We start from the raw sequence: 23,093 nt of genomic DNA on the forward strand, positions 1-23,093 counted from the left end.
GACAATATTGGTTCATGGACCTACCTTAGCTCTCTGTTTGGTCACTGATAACTTTATCTTTCGTCAAGAATCTCCTGTCTCAGAAGCAGGCCAAATCTTTGCATCCCAGCTTCCAATCTCTCTCCTTGATGGCATGGGGTTGAATTATCAGAAAAAAATGGTTACTAGTACAGTAACTGCATGTCTTTGAGATACGTTGTGCACCTATATGTTCCACAACCCTCCCACTTTCCCTTCTACTATGCACATTGCAGTGGGCTGACAGAGCAGAAAGGGAGGAGGCAGGCATGCCTTAAACTTAGAGCATGAGGAGAGCAGGGACGCATCATGCACCGCTTAGTGGTACTGCTGTAAAAGGTCTCCAACATGAGTGTATTAGGCATGTACACGACACATCTTGAAGAACAATAGCTATTGTATAGGTAACTGGGCTTTTCCTGCAGGGAAACTTAGCAACAGCCAAGTTTAGTGAGAGAGCCTGGACTTGGACTTAAGTTGTTTCAACTACTTGCAAGAGCAAATTCCGTTAGACTAGGTTTGGACTATATACTAGCTATATGTATTCTGTTCAGAGCAGGGTGAAAATTTTGGTGTGCTCACAAAGCTCTGTAAACCTTTTCTGGACAGTCCAAATGTTGGTGTAACTGAAGAGTTAATACAAAATAAGAATGTTAAAATGCGGGAGCTCATTAAATTCTTATTTATGTAGAAGCATTAAGTGTGTTTTTACAAAACAGTTTATGGAAATCTCTGGTCTGCCCATGAGTTATAGATAGGTATAATTTTTGCAAAGGAACGAGAATAAAAGCAAAACTGGTTACTCATGAGACAGATTGTATTCATTAACAGAAGTTTTAAAGGTTGATAAGGTTTTAAAAAAAGTCATGCAAACAAATAGTGAATGTCACTTATTTAGGAGGCAAAAAGGTATTTTAAAATAACACTGTATTGTTTGAATAACCATTTAAATATTAAGTAAACTAAGTATTACATGAAGTAATAATATCCTCTGACCAATGTGTTCATTTTCTAAGCCTCCAAAAAGCACATTGGCAATAAAAGAGAAATAGTTTCCCCATTTAGTTGTAGGGATCATTTTATTGGGTTAATTTCTTAAGGTGTATGTGGGAAGTCAAAGCAGGTATTAGGAATTAGTGAAAAAAGAAACTTTCTCAATGTGTGTTTCTTGATTTGGGGGGGGTATTTTTTTTATATAACGAATAAATTAAATGTAAAATTCACTATATATGCTAATGTGAAGGAGCCATTTGGAGAAGCTGACCAGGCCTATGGTTCTTAAAATATCACTGTCGGGATATTATAACAGTTTATTTGAAGAAATCAGAAGGTGTTGCATTCTCATTCACTGGCTTTTAAAAAATGAACAATAAACTGTGATCTCTGGGGGAAAAAAAACGCTTGTACCTAGTTCAATGGTTCATAAACCTGCAGGCTTCTTGTGCCTCAATTAGCACAGAACCGCGGCTCATGTGACAGCCTCAGGGCTATACAGGTAGTATATATATTGTGTAGATGCTGCCCACATGACACACAGAAAGTTGCATATGCATCCCATGAGGGTAAATAGGTTGAGAACCACTGATCTAGTCTAAAGCATACTCAGTTTACAGAACTTTTTAGATTAGAGTTGTATGTAAATTAAATGCTGCTCATTTTCTAAATAGCTTGTACAGATTTTGATTTGGGAGAATCATTCATGTTTACAAACTGAAGCCCAGATAAGCCCCTCCTTCCACCATTGTAAGATGTAAGCCAGCTCAGTTTAACTGACCTCGATAGTTAAAACTAAACCATACAAACAAAGTAAAACAAACATTTTTTTAAAAAAAATCTAGGCCAGGAAATATGTATGAGTCTTGGGAAAGATTAGATCTATCTCAATCAGCAACAACTGAAAGTGAAACTTTTTTAATCACTGCAAGTAAATAACTGAAGCACAGTGGTCATGAGACTCGCCCATTAAACTTAGATTTGGTATTTCCTGATGGGGTACAATTCAATCAAGCTATATCTGAATTTATACAGGAACTCCAAATCTGTCTACAAAGATGGCCAGTCAGAATCAATGAATTCAAAAATATAAGGATGAGTTAAACATATATTAGTGTGTGAAACCAAAGAAAAATTTGAGGTTAGTAAAAAGATATGTGTTCTCAGTTTGAAATTGGTTCACGTCTGTAGGGTTTGGTGTATCATGACTTAAAGACAAGTGGAACTTATTTCTTATTAAACATCATTATACACATAAGAATTGAGGTTTTCCTCTCTAGTGGAACTCCAGATCCAACTCCTATTGAAGTTTATGGAAAAAAGGTTCATGCTCCTACTGTGCAAATTAGTATCATGTCTTAATTTTTCTTTAAAAATGAACTGCGTTCGTAAACGCATACCAGATCTTCAACTTCAGATCCATTAATGTAGCTATGCAGATTTACGTCAGCTGAGGATATCTGCCCTCTGTTTTATATTTTATAAAGGGAAACAAAAGGCATTATTTTCAAGTGGGACATGATCTAGTCCATCAGTGTGTTGTGTCTCTTCTGTATTGTCTGTCTTACATGGACTGTAAATCCTTTGGGGATAGAGGTCTTATCTACTGTACAGTGCAGAAATATTGTCAGCACTCACCAAATTATAAGTCACATGTCTGGCTAAGATGCTTTTCGAAAGAGTGTATTCTTGGTTTTGTTAAATAAATAAATAAATTCTTTTTTGTCAGCCTACTGTCACTGTCCATTTAGCTAGTATGAAAACACGCTTATACTACTACCGTACTTGACTTTTTGCATGCCAGAGAAAATGTTTGCCTCTTAAGTTAAACTTAGCACTAATATGATGCTGCAAAAGTAAAATATATTGAAACTTATTGTGTAATAAGTTCTGTGGGACCTACTGCATGCAGGCCTTTTTCTGATCCAGTTGAAGTGGAGTGGTAGCACTCTCAATCAGTGCAGTGTGATGAAGATCAGCTTCACTCTTTAATTTCTTCTGGCAGCAGGAAATCATGGTTTTGTGAGCAAAAAACCCAACCTGGGCAATTCATCATATTTAATTTTTCATGCCCTCTGATGTATGAACCATTTAAAAAAATTGTTCTGCAGATCAGTTTTGCTGCAGCTAATTAATCTTTGTTTCCCCAGCAATGGAAACCAAATATTTCTTGGCCCTGCCCTCAGCTGCTTCAATTTAGAAGGCATTGATTGTTTGCGTAGTTGGCTTTCACAGTCAGTGCAATGACCGGACTGTTCAGTGTACAAGACTTACTTAACTGTAATATATCAGGCCTTTCTGTTTTGCAGGGCAAGTTGTTTTGAATTAACTACTCTCAAGATTAAATATAAACAGGTCAGTCCATCTCTTTTCCCTGAAACAGTCTAGGTAATTTTGAAACCCTTTCTTGTTCCCCAACAGTTGTTTTGACAGAGCAGTTGAAGACTGGAGGCAGTTCCATTGTGATCTCAATGACCTCACACAGTGGATAACAGAAGCTGAAGGGTTACTGGCTGAAGCCCATGCTCCAGATGGTAGCTTGGATTTGGAGAGCGCTGGGATGCATCAGCAGGTATGTGGCATTCAGTCAGAGGACAGGAAAGCTGACAAAAGTTTAGCATGGATTTGAGCCAAAAATTCAAATCTGCCCATGAATAAAAATATATTCTTGAAATTGTGGTGGTCCTCTATGAAGTTTTGCAGGAAAATATGCCTGTGTGTAATATGAAATTGTTTTTCTGGTTGTAATTTCAGTTTATTTTTTTTTTTAAATTAGATTATAAATGTAAAAGTTTTAATTAGGACTTAAGGACATAAGCCTTATTTTCTGTGTATTTCCCCCCTCCATATGAAGGTTCAGTTGGCTACATTTTAAAATATATTAGAATTAATGTGTACTGTACTCCTTAATTGGATATACTTTTTAAAATAATTAGTATATCTATAATTGGACATTGCAGGGTTTAGTTTCCTATTCTGAGTAGAAAGCAAGCACAACTGTTTTGTATAAAGACTCCAGAAAAAAATTAAAATGTAATATTATTTGCTTTAGTTTTTCCTCTGCACATTTTGTTTTCCTGGTTCTTCTCATGTATCATCATAAAGGAGAAGCAATTTTTCTGTTTAGCTAAAATCTTAGTTTAATTTTGTAAAAGCAAGAGGCTAAAGCATAACTTTAAAATAAATCCAAAACAAAAAAAATCCTTAGCAATGTGCAGGTATCTATATTTTGGAAATCCAAATGTTAAATACCCGTGTTTTACAGGAGAAATTTATGATCCACTGAGTATGCTTGTATTTTATTCTTGGTTTTTAGTGCTGTTGGGAGTTTTCCTCTAGGGCATTTCCTTTCCCTTCCTTGAATCATCATCAGTTCTGTTCTAGTTGCAAAGAGATCTGTACTAATAATGTAAGCTTTTTCTAGCTGATAGGGATATGTTAAGGTTTGAACCTGACTTTTTCTGACTTCCCTCAGTTGCCTGGATTTTTTGTGATATCACCAGATCATGGCAGCATTGCCAAAATTATCCTAGCTAAAGTGTTGTAAGGTTACAACTACAGTGTGCACACAGGTTCGGAGAAGAACTGGTGAAAAGTCACAATCTGTGGGCAATCTTAAAAAAAGAAAAGAAAAATGTAGCACTTAAAAGCATCAGGCATGAATGTAGATGCAAATGCTAACCGTTGAAAAGTCAGTTCCTTTATATTCAGTTGTATTCAATAGCCAATTGTGCATCAGTCTTTTTTTAAATTTTATTTGTAAGTTGGCCTAGACTTAATAACAAGCATTTAATCATTCTTTTAAAGCTGCAGATTGTTGTTGTAAAGTAGTTTAAAATGCTCTTTTTGGTAAAATAATATGCAGCCAGGATGCATTCTCAATGTTATAAGCCATAAATCAAAGTCAGTTTAGGTCAGTAATAAAATTCTGCTTGGTTTTCATACTTGTGACAGGAACTTGAAGAAGGAGTCAGCAGTCATCAGACCAGCTTTTCAACACTGAACAGAACTGGGGAAGGAATCATACAGAAACTCTCCACTACAGATGGGAGCTTTCTGCACGAAAAACTGGCGGGGTTAAATAAACGCTGGAAAGCAATTACTGCTGAGATCATGGATAGACAACAGAGGTAATAAGTTAATCAGAAATTTGGGTGTCTGAGCAGATATGATGGGGAGAATCTCATTTAGAAGACTCCAGAGGAGGTATAGGTTTCTATTGCACGCTATTTATTAGGCTGAATTTTCCTGACATTTAGACCCCATTTTCAAACTGCCTCATAGAACCACTTTCTCATAAAAGCATCAGCAATTGACTACTCAGATTGCTGTTAACACGAACAAACACAAGTCCACCTCTTCCCCCTCCCTACAGTTTTCTCTGTTTAAAATGGCTTCACTGCAAAATCAGATTATTTGGAGGGACCACTGCTACATTCAGTTCAACCTAACCCAGAGGAATTAGCTGTAAGTACATTTCTGCTGATCTTTACATTGCAATAACCTGAACATTATTGTCTGAAATCCAAAAATGAGGTAATAGAGGACACAAAGAGAAAATATATCGTTTGTAAGAGCTGAAAGCTTCATACACGATCATTATCTGAATGGACAGTTTATAAATAAGATCAGAATCCGTTTTGAAGGAGAAAATATAATCAGAGAATGTAAAGATCAGAATCCATTTATTACTGTAAATTTTGTGTAAACGATCAAAGTTCAAGGGCAGTCTGAGATAAATGTACACATTTTCAGTATTTCTATGTGGGATAGGAAATCCCCATGTGTCATTAATTTTAATGGAAATTGTGAAGCTAAATCCCCATAATTAATACTATTTTTGTGTTTTCTGAAGCAAATCTAATTTTAAGTCTTCACTGTTGAATATAGAAAATAAATAAAATCTTCTTGATTATTTTATTAGGCAAAACCTGAGTAAGTTTTCATGTGCTACAAAAAATTGTCCTTTCCCAATGTTTGCATGTTTAGAGTCTCTCCTGAATATTTTCACAAACAATTTTCTGATGTCTTGGTTCATGTGAACTTTTAAAATTAATATTTTATACAGATTTTTGGAAAAACCTATTTGGAGATTTTTAAAGTAAAGCTTAAGCCATAGTTATTTGAATGTGATTTGCTTTTTTATGGTTGAGGAAAGAATCCTTTGACCAGCAAAACCAACTCTTTTGGTAACCGTCATTAGTGTAAAACAGAGAGCTGCATGTCATATTGGAGGTAGTGTGGGAATGGTACATACTGTTAGCAGTTAAGGCAGCATATCTCACACCTCAACAGGCTTTAATATTTGAACATGAGATTTTGCAAACGTTAGATTTACTGCAAGTGTCTTTCTCAATAAATATGTATTTTCCACTTTTAATCAAGTTGTCTCCATTTGCTTCATTTTGGTCTGTTATCTACTGTCGGATTTGTGTTTTTTAGACTGAAAGGAGAGAATCAGCAGCTAATGGACTACAGGAAGAAGCTGGATGAGTTTGGTTGCTGGTTGGAAAATGTAGAAAATTCCCTGGAAATGAGACCTACATTCAACCATGAAGAAAACCTGCGAGAATTAAAGGCAAGATGGATTAAAATGTGTATGAGTGCATGTGTGTCTTTCACTAATTTTGAATCTGCCATGTCCAAATGTGGGACAAATATCCAAAATGAGGAGAGGCACAAGAAAAATATTATTGCATAAAGTGACATAGGATTAATTACCAAAATAAGGGACAGCTTTTACTGAGGGCCAGTTGAGAGTTGCATATGAGGTAGGAGAAGATGCCATTGGATGCACTAAGTTAGCACACACTTATGCTGTGGAACCTTAGAATGTTTTTGTTACATTCTCAGTTCAAAAACAACAGCTGGCACTTCAGAAAAAGAATTTGTGGCATATGAAATGTAGTAAGGGCAATTGCACAACATCATATATCTTCATGTGACTAAACAGACTGAATACTGTCAAATTATAACGAGGGCATGAAATTGTAATTTGTTTAAAGTGGTGTTTTTACTTATCAAAATGAGTTGTATTAACATTTTTGAGATTGAAATATAGGAAGTTATAATTAATATCACAATGCATTTGATTACTATAAAGTTATCCAATGTGTGTCAATGTTTTATTGCACTTTAAGGAAAATAAGCAAGTAAATAGCCAACTAAAATACTTGTAAATAATGACACCTGTGTCCTGTTACTGGGAAGCTGAATATTTCATTAATTGTCTTTTAGTCAGCATGGAATACTTTTGGTTGTCTTTTAAATTTTATCAGTGTTGAACATTGATAACATAATACTGTTGTATCTATGAGCATGATAATGAGAGAATGCTGTCAGTACCTGAATAGAATGGAATACATCAGTCTGTCTGTCTGGCAATGTTACTTGGTTAAAATTTCAACTAATAGTCTCAAATAGAATACAGAAATCAAACTTCCTTCAAATCTGTTTAAATGAGGTAAATTGGTTAAACTTACATCAATTGTTCATTCAAGTGCAGTCTATTGTATAGTGCCCAACCAGCAGTTATCAAAGCTAATCTTATCATTTCCTGATCATTATATTCTCCCTGCCCACACCTGGAGCCAGAACCTGGCTAGGAAAGTATTACTAATGATTATTATAGGCATTCAGATATTCTGATGAGGGGCGTCAATATATAAAAATGTGGATGGATAAATGGTTGCGTACGTGTTCTCCTTGTTGTTAACAATGTAATTTATCTAGTTGTGGTAGGTGCTTTGCAGACAAATAGATGACCTAGTCCCTGTTGTGCGGTGCTTATTGTTTAAGGCCCTGAACACACACAGTTTTCCCCATGTATAATCCCATTGAAGTCAATTGGGGACTACATGCAAGACAAACTTTTTGCTGGATCTGCCCTGCCATGTAACATTAACACAGGCAAGAGTGAATAAGGGGGGAAGATTCAGGGGTCAAAATAAGATGATGATGGTTTTTTTTTTTTAAAAGGGTAACTTAACCTCTATTTCCCCCACTACCTGCCATGTCTGCCTGTCTGGAGCTTGTTGCAGGATTGCAGACTTAGTTTTTAAAGACTTGAAAACTGGAACAGACCATAGTTTTAACTGAGATGGGGAGACAGGTAATCAGTGCTTTATAATTTGAATATATTGGCCACACGGAAAGGTAACCAAACCAAAGTATGGATGTAGCAGTTGAGTAGCTTTCATGAGTAATGTATAAAAGCGGATCCCTTCGCTATTCTCTTTTAGTTTCAGTTCCTCAGATTTTTGTGTTTTTATGCAGGACGAAAATAAACTCTGATAGTCAAATAAAGCTTTTAAATACTCTGAATGTTTTTGTTGTTGTTAGTAGAGCCCTGCAAATCTGCGGATATCTGTAGACCATGTTTGTGGATTGTAGATTAGATGCGGATACAAATATCCACACAGGGCTTTAGTTACTAGATCTCTAGTTTATATGCTGTTGGTTTGGTTAATTTTTCCTAATCAACTCTCCAAATGTCACATTCTTCAGTTAACTAAAACATTTGTGTGTGTGCACGCGCGCATTCACACGCACAGTCATCTTCAAACTAAAGTTCTCTCTTGCTCCCCATAGGTCTTAACTGAGGAAATGGAAGTACAAGAAGAAAAACTGAAATGGTTGAACAGAACTGAATCTGAGGTACTTTCAGATAAAATCGTTGGTTTTCAGGAAAAAGAGAGAATTTCTGACACCTTAAGGGCTATCAATATGAAGTGGAACAAGGTATGTATTTTCTCCATATTAATTATGTATAGTCAGCATGTCTAGTAGTTTATTAGATAGAGGTCTGTCCTCCTTTCCATACATGTGACTCCCACTAATGCTTTTGGAAGCTGTCCATGCACATCAACGGAAAGCTAGACTCCATAGTGTAGGGCGTAAGTACTGTTCCATGTCTAAGTGCTGAGCTCATGTAAAAATTGTTCAATCAGTATGAATTCTCCTTTGATTTAGATCTTTCTGGTTGAACTGGTTTTCCTTCAAAGAGCTAGAATGAGACAATGTTTGTTTGTTTGTTTTTAAAACAAGCTGGAAAGTATCAATTAGAAATTGACATTTCAAAAGATATTTTAAATAAGAAATTGAATTTTTGCAGTTACCATAGCAAATATTAAATAAAACCAAACTCAAGTTCCATGGGGAAGTGTGGTGGGTCATGTCTTACTGGATTCTCTTTCCTTTTAGATAGTAGGAATTAGAAATTCTAATGAAATGTGACCTCTTTGTCTTGATGACCTCATGAAGAGAGGAGAATACCAGAGACTGGAGTAGTGTGATTGAGGTTGTGTGAAGATTGATGGGACAGTTTGAGTGTGGGTCAGGAATCTGAATATTTGCTAGGGGGAAGAGGGATTTGGTAGCTGTGGAGAGGAAAAAAGGTCTGTATCTCTCTCTCTCACTGCCTCCTCAAGTCAAGTAACCCTCTTCCTTTTCCTTTCCTTTCCCCAATATAATAGTATAACTAAATTTGGTTGGCTCTAGTAGTCGGATAATTTATATATATTTTGTAAAAACCTCACCTCATATTTTGGTACATCTTGTGTGCCTCTGTTAATATCTCAGCTAGTAGGGAATGCATCACAGCTTGGGTACTTCGGCAGAAAAGAATGGAAAAGATTATCTGACCTGTGTCTAAATTCTGTTCTGTTTGATGCAAACTTAACTCAGGTGTGCACACATATATAAAACACTACACTGTATATAGATAGATGTAAAACTTTTATCTGAGCACAGGGTGACATTGCTTGCAGTTATTAAATTATAGATGTTTATGGCACTTTCTTTGCTGTCTGAAGAAATCTTCATTGTAAACATAGCATTAGTATTTTAGTATATTTTGTGCTCAATATTTTAGCTATGTTAATGAGTGTTTCTTTATAGCTGTTAAAAAGCAAACAGCCTGAGTGGTCTTTTTTGTTTTTGTGTTTTTTTTTGCCCTTCCATGCTGTGCTGTAGTTGCTCAAAGAGGTACCTGACAGAGTGAGAGAACTTGAGGCATATGTTCAGCAGCTCCATCTTGTGACACAGGCAAAGCCTTCTGGTGAGTGATGATCAGAAAACATTTTACAGTCATGTCTAATTCAAAAGAGTTTAATCCTGTTTGCAGTAAAAAAAAAAAAAAAAAAAAAAAAAAAAAAAATTGTACTAACTTGGGTGAAGTGGAGACTGTAATATGAAGATTTTGCATCCTTGTATTTAGGACTGATTTTGTATTATTGGCAACACTGGAGCACTTAATTGGGGAAAAGGACAAGTTAGAGTTTTTTGTTGTTGCTTGAGAATTGAATATTGATGAATAAAACCACTTGTTCTTTATTATTTGTATTACCATAGTGCTTAGGCACCCCAATTGTGGACCAGAAAACCTGGTGCTTTACAAGCACAGAACAAATACAGTCCCTGCCTGAAAGAGATTACAATCTGAAATTAAGTAAATGGATTCATAATGTTTTTCAAAATTCCTCACCCAGGAAAATTTAAATGGAGCAAATAATTCTATGTTATAATCTCAGCCTGTCAAGGGTCTGTATTGTCTTGAGTTGAAATCAATGGTTCATATTTTTTATTACTGGAAGGCAAATGTCCATGATTTGAACTCCTGCTTGATTAACTTATCTGTGCAGTTGTAATTTGTGGTGTTTTTGGAAGGTGATCTGGTGATGCGTTTAAATGTGTTTGTTTTAAAATATACACATCCCAAGCCATCGGACTGTAAGATTGGGAGCCCTCAGTGTAACCAGGTTTGAGTGTTGAAGGAACGGATAAGGACCAGATTAGAAGTGTTGTTGTTCCTGCTCCATCCAACCAGACATCAGACCAAGCTGTGAATTGCTAAATCTGTGCAAGGCCTTAAACCGTAGCTTAAGTTGTTTGTGTCTGAGGTGAGCTCTGTGTTGAGAATTTTTAAAGATCTTGTGGTTTTCCATCAATAGTATTAGTTTTGGACCTATTCATAATGGAAGAAATACTTCAGTTCTTCTTTGAGTGCTGGTTTGTATGTGTATTTCAGTGTGGGTAGACATGGGTTGGGAACCAGAGGATTTTGAAATAGTGTCTGTTGGTCCGCATGTGCACCCTGGCTCATCTGGTGCCTCTGTCTGAAGAGACACAGGGCAGGGTAGACTGTTCCTTCTCATTGCTGCATGGTCTGAGTTGGATACTAGGCTACGCCCAGGACTCCGGGCTTCAAAACTTCTGCTTCCTGCCCATGATCCTTCTCGGTCAGCGACGGCCTCCAATGCTCCTTGTACACCTTGAGGAAACCCACATTGCAGCAAGGTGGGAAGGGTGGGAACTTTGCCTCCTGATGGAGAAGGCCATGAGGCCCAGTATGACCACGGCTAGGGAACCCCCAACCCCACTTTCCTATGCATTAGCCAGACTAAGCAAAGAGTGTGCCAAATCAGGAGCGAGGGAGTGTGCTTCCACAGAGCCTTTGGTAGGGTCTTGTTGGACAGAAGAGGGAGCATTCTCGTAAACTTGAGACTAAATCTTCCTTCAAACCCACTTAGAAGAAGTCGGATCCAGTCTTGCCTAAACTGAGTATTAGCTCAGCCCAAGAGAACTTAGTATGTTCTAAGTCTCAGAGGCTTGCTAAGAGAGCTCACAAGGGCTTCACTGGCAGTGGATCATGGTCTGGTGGTACTGGTGTCTCCAGTACCTCCCAAGCACAAACTCAGGATCCTCCAGCACTGATGAAGACTGATCGCTGAGAGCATTTGTTACTCACAGTACCATCTGCAACGGTTGTGGCACAGACTTGCTTTACTGTGGCTCCAGTGGTTCAGACAGACAGGAATCCTCTCACTCTGGGAAGAGCTGAGGCCTACTCTATTCCTGAGGATATCTTTGCTCTCCCAGATGCAGAGTCTCCCACTTCTTTGGATCCCCTTCCTTTTGAGAGAGGTTACAACTCCACCACAGAAGCTGGCCTTTGGAAGGAGTTTGTGTCTCATTCCATTTCTGGGCTACTATTTCCCTCCAGCAGCACCATGGGCACTGCTTTTAGAACTGGAATCAATTTTTTTTCTTCATTGGGAGATTCTGAACCGCCCAATGAACCTATATGTTGTCGTCCTCCAACCCAGTCAGAAGACCCTGGGCCAACTTGTGACCTACCTTCACCTTACCATCTACCTCAGAATTGTTGACCACCATGACTCCCATTTGATGCATCCTTCTTGCCATACTGGGGGCCATCGGACCAGTGCCATCTTGTTGGTCTGATCTGCTAGGGAGTCATCCCTTCCCTCCCCTTTGAAGGGACAACTGGAGAGGCCCCTGAACCCTACTGAGGAGGAGTATGCGCCAGATCCAGTGTTTCCATCAGATCAAATGAGGTTACCATCTTAAGTGCCAGACATGGTGGTGACTTTGTTTCCCTCTCCCCCCGATGACTATAATCAATTCCAGGAGCTGCAGATTCCTGTTGAGGAGGTTCAGGATCCTTAACCCAAGCTCGTGGACGTGCTCCAGTACAATAGCCCTCTCAGTTAATGAAGCCATCCTGGAACCAGGTTGAGTGGTCTAGAATATCCAAGCTACCTGAATCCCCATCCCTAAAAGGGCAGAAAAACGGTATTATGTCCTTGTCAAAGAGACAGAATTCCTGTTCTCTCACCCTACTCCTAGTTCTTCAGTCACTGCAGAGCGATCTAGGCAACAACCCTGATCTACCCCAACTTATCGGGAAGGAAGGTCTTTTCTTCTTCTAGCCTCTGGTTCAGGATAGCCAATTACCAAGCACTACAGGGTGAGTATGACTTTCTGAATTGTTGAAAATTGTGTGGATTTTACTGACAGTCTCCCATAGCAGGACAGAGCTGTTTCAGGCTATGAACTTTATCATAGACTAGATCAGGGGTGGCCAGCCTGAAAAGGAACCAGAATTTACCAATGTACATTGCCAGAGAGCCACAGTAATACGTCAGCAGCCCTCCATCTGCTCCCCAGTGCCTGCCGGCGGCCCCCACCAATCAGCTCCTACTCTGCCCTCCCCCTGAAATCAGCTATTTTTCATGCACAGGAGGCTATGTGGAGGGAGGAGCGAGGGCATGGCAGGCGAAGTGTAGAACTGATAAATGAAATTGTTTTTAATTATTCACTTTATTAATGTAACTTCTGTTCACCATTCACTACACTTGCCTGCATTGTAACTTCTGTTCACTGTTTGCCATATTGTAATTCAAACCCCATTTTAAAACGCTCACTCCATTTTGTAAAAGCTTCCTCCAACCTTCATTTTTGCAAACCCTGCTGTAATCTTATTAGTTAGTTTAGATGTGTGAATGAGGCATGTATGGATGATAAAATCAACCTCCAGCCCCAGCCTGTCCTGATGAGGTGAAGTTCAACTACCAACGGCTGAAGACCTAGACAACAGTGAAACAAAGTAAAAAGCATCCACCCTAAAAAGAAAAGGACAAAAGAACAACAGAAGGAAGATCAAAGCCAGGTTCAAGGCTGAAAGTCACGCCTGCAATTGACGGGTGATCAATCCAAACCCAAAGGCAGTGTGACACAGCAGGACCTATAGACTTTGAATCCAAACTAAAAGCCTGTAAAAAAGAAGGGTGAGATAAGAGACTTTGGGTAACATTCTGCTGCCAACATGGAGCCAGCCACCTGCTGATTAATTTAACAACAGCAGAATGAAGCAACTCCCATGAACTAACATAGGGAAAAATCCCTATAAAGCTGGACTCTGAAGACTGAGGACTTTGAGTCTATGGTTCTGCTGCCAGCCTCCAGGAGCATCAGGTGCACCTGACCCGGACTCGGCTCCACTCTTGTGTACAGAGTACCTGGCCAGTATTCTGTCACAAGCAACTTTAGGCTGGTAACTATAATATCTACACAGAACTTGTATGAATGATTGTGTGAATGGATATATATATATATATATATATATATAATCATAGGAATAAGTAACCAAACAACATTGTTTGCTGTTATCTTTTATTTTATTATGGTATTTACAATAAATGTGACAAATGTCTTGTCCCCTTTAAAATCCTGCTAGTTTTTATTGGTATAACAGAAGGGCAGGGGCCTTGGGGGAAGGGGTGGAGTGGGGGCAGGGCTTGGGGCAGAGCAGGGGGTCGAGAAGTGAGAACCCCCAAGCACATTGGAAAGTTAGCATCTATAGCTCCAGCCCCGGAATCAGTGCCTAGGTAAGGAGCTGCATATTAAGCTCTGAAAAGCTGCATGCGATTCAGGAGCTACAGATTGGCCACCCCTGGACAAGATCATAATTAAGGCTATGATTTTGTCACGAGTATTTTTATTAAAAGTCAAGGACAGGACACAGGCAGTAAACAATAAACCACAGATTTGTTGAAGGTGGAGTCCAAGCCCTGCTGTCCCGGGTTGAATTATTGGAATTTTCAAGAAGTCACGGAGATCTTGTAAAATTGCAGAATCGTGGCTTCCGTGACTGATTCATAGCCTCAATAATAACCAGCCACAGAGTGCCTGTCAAGACCGCTCCCCCTCCCCTGACTTATGGTCGCATGCACGTACGTGACACCTTTTGCTAGACTCCACCTTTGTTTCACCTATAAGCGTGGCTTCAAACTATGTGCTTGCCAAACCAACAGTCCATGAACGCCATAGTGACTGTTCCCAGCAAAGTGATGTCATCCTTGTCGTGGTGGAGGAATCCCCTCCAGCTATGCGTTGGCGTTTCCTTCCTTGCCTCCACATGGGACAGGACAGTCATTAACAACACATCCCTAATGGGAGCGCACATGAACAACAGTGCAGTGCAAGGCACCTGGATGTTTCAAGAGTCCACGAGCTACAAGCGGTTTGAAGGGCTTGCAAAAACTTTCCCCTGTTTGTTCACGGTCTGTGTCCCCTCATAATGTCAGACAGTATCACAACTGTCTTTTACGTCAACGAAAAGTTGAAGTGAGATCCACCCTTCTGCGCACAGAAGCGGTTAGTCTGTGGAACTGATGTATAGATAATCAGATTGCCCTGTTAGCAGTCCTCCTCCCAGGAAACCAGAATGTGCTAGTGGACTGTCAGCTGACACTTTGTGGTCTGATCATGAATGGGTGCTTCACAAATCTGTGGTAAACAATATTTTTGCTCTGTGGGGGTTCCCCACCAATCTGCCTCCCAAATAAATAGGAAATGCAACATATACTGTTCTAGAAGAACCCTGGGTTGCCACTCACGGGACAGTGCTCTACATCTTCCGTGGTCAGATCATATGAACTATGCCTTCCCTCCACTACAGCGTCAAGTTTTGTGCAAGGTTTGGCAGGACAGGGCATGAATTATTCTTATTGCCCTCAACTGGCCCAGACAGTTTTGGTTCCCAAACATTCCTACGCATATATCTCAGGCACTGATCATTATTCCTGTTTCCCAATCTCCTTACTCAGTGAAATGGCAAGATCAGGCAACCCAACTTGTGTCCACTACATCTCAGAGCCTGGATGTGCATCGTCCTTAGAGTAATTGTGCACTGAAGCTGTACAGAACATCCTTTCTAATAGTAGGAAGGATTCCACTAGCAGATTCTAGAAGGACCAAATCAGAACCCCTCTGTTTATTTAAAAAAACAAAAGGAACTTAATGGAACTTGAATCTTGTTCTCTCAGTATGCCCTAAGCCTCCTTTTGAACCATTAGCTTTCTTGCTCCATGTTTCTCCTGTCCATGAAGGTCTCGTTCCTGGTAGTAATCACCTGAGCCAGGAGGTTTGGTGATCAGGGTGTGTTGATGGCCAATCCTGCCATAAGGATGAAATTTCTTTATGTTTGCCCCCTAAATTCAACCCCCAGAGTAGTCTGAGTTTCATCTGAACCAGTCTATCCATTTACATGTATTCTTCCAGAAAACATGCATCCTTAGAAGAAAGGAGGCTCCATTACTTCAACATTGGGCGAGCCCTAGCCTTTTATCAGCAGAGAATAGGGAATTTCCTGATTCTTTTCAAACTTTTTGTCACCATAGTGGAAAGGGTCAGGGGTCAGGCTGTATCCTCTCAAAATGGATCTCTGGCTATATTTTTTTCTATCAGTTGTTTAATCTTCCTCCTCCTCATGGGATAAGAGCTCATTCCACAAGAATTTAAGCAACATTTATTGCGTGGATTCAAGAAGCGTCTCTACTTGATATTTGTAAGACAGCTCTGTGAAGCTCAGTCTTTGTTAGACGCGATGCCTTGGTACGAGGCTCCCCTGCTGATGCATCTTTTGGAACAACACTCCTTCATTTGGCTCTACTATCTGCAACCTCACACCTCCTTCTGTTTGAGTACTACTTGTCAGTCATCCACAGTGGACTATAGCCAGGGACCAGCACTCAAAATAGAAGAGAAAGTTATCTACCTTATAGTAACTGGAGGTTCTTCAGGATGTGTGGACCATATCTCTATTCCACTACTCACCCTCCTTCCCCACTGCTGCAGATCATCTGTGATTCATGGTGGAGAAGGAACTTGAGGTGGTTGGTCTGCTCGAGTCAGGGTGTGTGTGTGGACCAATGGCCTGCTTTCAAAGTTCTCAACTCCAGATGCATGGAGTGCATGCCTGCCTACAGTGGAATAGGGCCTAAACATCTCAAAGAACTTCCAGTTACTATAAGGTAAGTAACTTCTCTCTTTCAGAGAGTGGGTCAGTAATTCCCTTTCCTACCCAACTGGAAACAAGATCTATATGTCCAGGGCATATGCACTCTTCTTTGGACCTGATATTTTTAGTTCAGCAAGTTGTTTATATATAAATCATGATTGAAGTTTTATTTTTGCAATGTTTTCTTCTTTGGGAGCCATTGTTTTCTAATGATTGTGAATCGTTGGGTCACTCTTTATTGGCATAAAATCAAGGGACGTGCATTTTGTTTTCTCTGATTTGTGTGTGTACACGCGCTGTTGTCAAGGTGCTTCAAATATCATTGTTGCTATTCTTTCACTGTAGACACTGGCAAGAATTTGTAGATCTTATAGAAAATGTCATGTTTTTTGTAGTTCTCACCAGTGACACTTTGGACTTGATATTTTTAAATATTAGGGAGAGAATATTTTTAAAAATGCTGACTATGTTTATTGTTTCAGCTTATCCTGCTGTCCAAAACATGGTGCTAGTATCCTCTCCCTTTGAAGCTCCTGTACAGACTCAGCAGGCTTTGGAACATTCTGCACCTGCTGATCTGGATAAAACTACAACTGAACTGGCTGATTGGCTGGTGTTGATTGACCAGATGCTCAAGTCAAACATAGTCACTGTGGGAAATGCAGAAGAGATCAATCGGACAATTGCACGAATGAAAGTATGTCTCACTGGAGAAGCTAGTAATCTTGATGTGCCACAACAACTTTAATATTTTTTTTTCAAATTTCTATATATTCTGTGAGGGAAGAAACAAAGAGAAAATCATTGTACCTTACTGCAGTTAGTACAGAGTTATTTGAAAATGACTGAGAAATAAAAATCTTCTATATCTCTAGATATCGATAGAGATATAGATGTAGATATCGTAGTTCTAAAATTGTTGTTCTTCTTTCCCCTGTTAAGCCCTTGTCCTACATCTCCAGGGCCATACTGTTTTTGCACCTAGACCTTTAGATTTGGAGAAAAAGTGCTGTATGTGGAGTGTATATGTGTAGGGGCATTACCAATATTCTTTGCTGGTATATGCCTTTTGCTGAAAGTCAGTACATCAGCTTTTGGTCAGTTTAGAAAGCTATGCTTATTATCTATGCAATATAAGTGTATTTTAGGCTGTATTATAATGCAAGTTAATTTATTTCCATTTAATTTTAAATTAGAAAAACAATTGTAAATGCTAATGTTAGACACTCTCAAATGTTTGTTCCTGATCAGTCCATGTGAGGCTGAGCCAGGACTAGGCATAGATGTCTGTGAGTGTCTACATTAGCATTTATGCTCATTTTACTGATGTTGATTGTAAATTAATCAACGTGAGTTACAACATGACCAAAAACTGTAGTCTAGTCATTTCCTAAGAAACTGTTTGTATTGTGACTTCTAATGTCAGAATTTTTTTGAAGATGAGTTCAGTGTGTGGTAGATTTAGAGAAGGTTTTTTTTTTTTTTACTTCATAGCATTCATTAAATGTGGGTATAGTAATTAGTCATCATTTTGCCAAAATCATGTGATAGTCACATTTCTGATTGTATCAAAGAGGCTGATTTTCTTTTTCTCCTTTGATAATGTTTACTGTTTAGTAATAGCCTTGTTAGGTTTTATAGTGAGAAACTAATTTACAAAAGAGAAAAAAGAGGCAGCCAAAAATATTGTGCAGCACTTCCAATTAATGTGTTGTTCACATAGATTAATCTGCACTTCAGAATCTTCAATAATAGCCAATCAAAATAAAGTAGCTTTATGATACTGTGACACTGAAAATATGTTATACTTGTAAAATAAAGATGGTAACAGCTGTCTACAAGCACAGTTGGTCTTAGGTTCATAACTACATGTAGTCCAGAAAATGTTTTTATAATGTTAAAATTTGCATTTTCTAATTTTAAAAAAATCGAATATTGATTCTTACAGATAACAAAAGAGGATTTAGAACAGCGCCATCCTCAGCTGGATTCTGTTTTTACTTTGGCTCAAAATTTGAAAAATAAAACTTCCAGTTCAGATGTTAGGACAGTGATCACAGAGAAATGTAAGTTCTCCCTCTTTTTTGCAAGCATAATTAGTTTTTCATTGTACTAAAATAAACTATTTTCTTTCCTGGTAAACTATGAACATTTCCCCTATTATAGCAGACTAGTTTGTGTTCATCTAGGACTTAGCAGTCAAAACAGTCAAGTGACTTTTGTTTGCCAGTATTGTTTGAAAACACTCATCACTAATTAAAATGTTGATGCTTCTTCACTGCCCATTTCTTAAGTATGGGGGGAGGTGGGGCGATACCTTGGGTAGCTCAATACAGAGAAGCTCATGAAAGGCTTGAGAACTGCTTGCAAAATCTTTCCTGCTTATTCTGTTCATCCTATTCAGTGGTGTAAAAGAAATAATGCATTATTTATTTCATTATGAACTGCTCTGTTCTCAACACTTTGTAATTGAGGGCAATAAAGACTTTGCTAGTGTTTGTCCCTGTTTGTTGGGTTTGGGGTATAGGAGGAAAAAAGTAAAAGCCAAGATAATTGGGTTGTGTGTTGAAAGTGGAAAAAATCTGTGATAGAGATGAAGAGTTGAGGGTTAAATGGAGCATATAATGGGGGTGGGGGAAGTCTTGATCTGTAATACAGAAAGGATATTTCTTATCTGTAATAATATGCCATAAAAACTTCAGAGATAGTGAGTTGGGTTTAGATTTTTAATGCTATTAAGGCATTGCTGCACTCAGTGTTTCAATGCTTAACTGACTTAAAGAGACTAAATCTCATTTTCAAAAGGGAGTTAGGCACTTAGTAACCTAAATCCCATTGGCAGTCCTTCTTGAAAATGAGATTTAGTTGTCTAAGTTAGTTAAACATTGCACCGATAAGTGCTGCAATGCCTAAATATTTTTAAAAATCTGAGTCTTGGTTTAAATGGACAGCCACTGTAGGTAGTTGTCTCAGGAGTTTTTTTTCATCCAGCTGTGCAGAGCAGACCTGAATGCTCTGGAGATTCTCCTCTTCAGGTCATTAGCCAGTGCAGAATGTTACACCATTTTCACTCCTATTGTTTTCACTTTTGCTGTTTTAATGAAATCACTGATTTTTCACGAGCAACTGCTGTTTGCTTTTGAACCTAACATTTATTCAATATAGTAACATTTTTCTATTTTCTGTTAGGAGTGCTGGAGCTCTTTCTTCATAGCTCTAATTTAGCACTACTGAAGTCATGCCTGAAATCATCCTGAAGCTACTCTCAGGTTGCAGTTGATGACTCTAGTACATTTTATGTATCAATACAATAGCTTTTCTGGTGTAAGTCATTGTCAGTATTCTTCAGTGAGAGAGTTGTGAAGCTGAGTGTAGCATTTCTTACTGGCGAAGGAAGAGAACTCTTATGGCTTAGAATACTTTGAAATCACTTACAGGGGATTGGAATTCATAAGTGCCATTAAATTAAATATGGCCCTTTTCTTTTGCCTTTGTTCAGATGTGGAAAATAAAATGACTTGAATACCTAAGTGTATTTGATACCCACTTATATTTGTTTAACAGCAAAATAAATACCCCCTGAAGCTGATTAATATAAATTAGAATCAAGCATACTTAGTATTATTATTTATTATCTGTATTGAACACAGGCCATCTTCCACAGATCAGAACAAAGGTGATCGAGGTATTGTAAGGTAAATACAGTAAAGATTGTGAGTTACTCAGATACTGTGGTAGCTGGGGTCTGTAAGTACCTAAAATAGACAGGTATCATTTGAAATAGAAAGGAAATAACTACACAAGATTCTTCTGTTTTTTAAAAAAAAACAACAAAAACCTGTCCAGTGTACATGAGGCACTATTATTATAAGTGAGAATCTTTTCTATAAAAGCCGTACTCAGGATGTGCTCCAGAGTGTGATATATACTAGAACAATGTGATCAGTACTACCTATAGGTGATGGAAGTAACAGTACTGAAGGAAAATGACAAGAAACATAATAGAATTACCATGCCATTTAGAATTAATGCTGAAACTGTCAAACTTTAAGGAATCTGTTTGGTTGGCTTTGACAGTGGTTTTCTTATCCATGCACAGAAAGCTTCTAAATCTGTCCTTAGAAGCTGTAAATGATTTTGAAAGGAATTAGATATTTAAAATGGTAAAACATGCCTCATGAAGATAAATAAGAGACCCCATATCATACCATCAATACAGAAGTGAAACTCTCCATAGATTTCTTTGCAAAATTCTACTTAAAAAATTCAGTGGAGCAATATGTTCCTGACTATAGGCTTTATTTACATAATTCATTGGTAATTATTACTTTAATTGACTTTAAGAGAGTTATTTGTGTGAGCAGGGTGGGCAGGATTTAAATCTGTTCAGGAGAGATGGGTCTCCTCATTGTTAAGGCTGCAACCAAGTTCTCTATGAACCTAGAGCCACTTCTGTAACTTAGGCTGGTATAATTGGCTACTGCAGAACATTGCCAAGCTTTACCCTAAATGCAAAGGAAAATATTTCTTCAAAGTGTGATGAAAATTAGTCAAAATTCTAGAGTAATAGGTCATGTTATAATTCTGCAGTCGGAAAATCTGACACCTTAAGTTTCTTAGTTTACCTCTAGTTCTAGTAACAGCATAGTTCGTTACTACCGCTTCTCACTTTCAACAGAGCTAAGTCTTCTTGACACCTCTTGAACTGGTAATATTTGAAGGAAATACATTGTAATGCATGGTTATTGTATATTATTGTAAAAGCTACTTAGGTCTACACTAGAAACTGTTTTTGATTATATTAATACAGATTAGGGATGTGATTATTTTTTCTTTTGGGTGACATTTCTGTATTGGGAAAAGCCCTAGTGTAGAGGCAGTTATACCAGCATAAAAATATGCTGACCAGTATAGTTTGTTGCAGTCAAGAGGCCAGTATAAGCTATACTGGCATAAGCACTTCTCTGCAGTTGTAAGCTGTGTCTTCGCTATGAGGGTTAGCCAGCTATCAATGGCTATCCTGGCAAACCTTTTCTAGTGTAGATGTGGCCTTAAACCCACACTTTATTACTTTGCATCTCACTGTAATTGGACTGTGGTGGATTGACTAGATATGCGTTAATAAAAACAGTCTTCCTAACTCTATTCACTATTGTTTATCTATTGGCTAATCTGTATAACCACTTGCCTTTTTTTCTTGCCTCTGCGAGTATGAATACTGATATACAGCAGAAATATTATTATAGGTCTTGCGGCAGCTCTGTATTCAGATGGTTTGCTCCATTTCTGGTGCTCACAGGGAACAGTAGATAATTAAGTCATGGCTAGTGAATGTGAACTTCAGGTTATAACTTCCTGCATTCTCCTCTGCAGTAGAGAAGGTCAAGAACCAGTGGGACAATACTCAGCATGGTGTGGAAGTACGGCAGCAGCAGCTAAAATACATGCTTTCTGACAGCATCCAATGGGATCAGCAAAGGCAAGAAATGGAACAGCTCATAGAACAGTATGATATCCATCTGCACATACTTCTGCAGGCTCCTAAAGAGACACTTATCAAACAGATCTCTGAAAGCAAAGTAAGATTTGTTCATGCTCTCTAATTCCTTCCTCCGGCTGTGTGACTTCATTGGGTCAGCATAGGGTCTTCTCTGACTTAGAAGTGTATGATTCAGTATTGATAACATCCTTTGACAAGTTCTCTGTGCTTGTTTGAATATATGCCTTTGTTTATATGTAATTATATATTCTAAATAGCCATGTTTATTTTTGTTCAGAATTCCTGAGCCTCATGTTTGGTGAAAAGTAGTGAGTTTTTGGGGTGTGTGTGTGTGTGTCTGTATGTGTTTATATAACCAATGTATTTATATCACATTCACTTAATATCTCCATCTAATAAATTCCCTTACTTTAGCACAGAATTAATGATATGTGCTGACGCAAGCTTATCATACAGTCACTGAATATAGTGCATGTTACTTCACAGCAACTTATTAGCCCTACTGGAGACAGTGGAAGTAATTATTAGAGATGGGCCAACTGATTCCAAAATTGATCTGAATTGTCACCACAAATGCAGAGTGCAAGGGCCTTTAAGGACCTCTTATTATGAACCGCTTGGAATAAATGTATCCTCCATCCCTCATGAGGCTCCCTGCTTTTGGTATTCCAATAAATCCATTGTACTACATCGGCAAGTCCAACTGCCTTAGGGCTGACTGCTTCCCCCCTAGGATGTGAGATTCTCAGAGATGAGCCATGCCTCTCTGATGCAGGATAGAGTGGGCTAGGGGAGGAGTAGGACAAGATGAACTAAAGTTAGGTGAGGTTAAAGTTAATATGTAATGTACAGCTGCATATTATTTGTTTGTAAACAGACATGCACTTCTGATCTTTGTTTACCAAGTATGGCATGGCATATCTCCTGTAAAGAGAGCATGCCTACAGATCCTGAAGAAAAATTCCAACTCCTCCCATT

At 38.4% G+C, this 23,093-nt stretch overlaps 1 protein-coding gene across 1 annotated transcript in view; it reads left to right on the forward strand.

Moving 5' to 3' along the window:
- Positions 1–23,093, forward strand: part of UTRN (utrophin) — a 615,035-nt gene that overhangs the window by 241,293 nt on the left and 350,649 nt on the right. The window contains 8 exon segments of the mRNA XM_075064018.1: positions 3,433–3,583; positions 4,966–5,141; positions 6,454–6,589; positions 8,602–8,751; positions 9,985–10,069; positions 17,098–17,312; positions 18,564–18,681; positions 21,989–22,194. Of these exon segments, the coding sequence (XP_074920119.1) occupies positions 3,433–3,583; positions 4,966–5,141; positions 6,454–6,589; positions 8,602–8,751; positions 9,985–10,069; positions 17,098–17,312; positions 18,564–18,681; positions 21,989–22,194 (1,237 nt within the window).

The sequence above is a fragment of the Chelonoidis abingdonii genome, chromosome 3, assembly GCF_003597395.2.
Source record: "Chelonoidis abingdonii isolate Lonesome George chromosome 3, CheloAbing_2.0, whole genome shotgun sequence".
NCBI classification, from domain to species: Eukaryota; Metazoa; Chordata; order Testudines; family Testudinidae; genus Chelonoidis; species Chelonoidis abingdonii.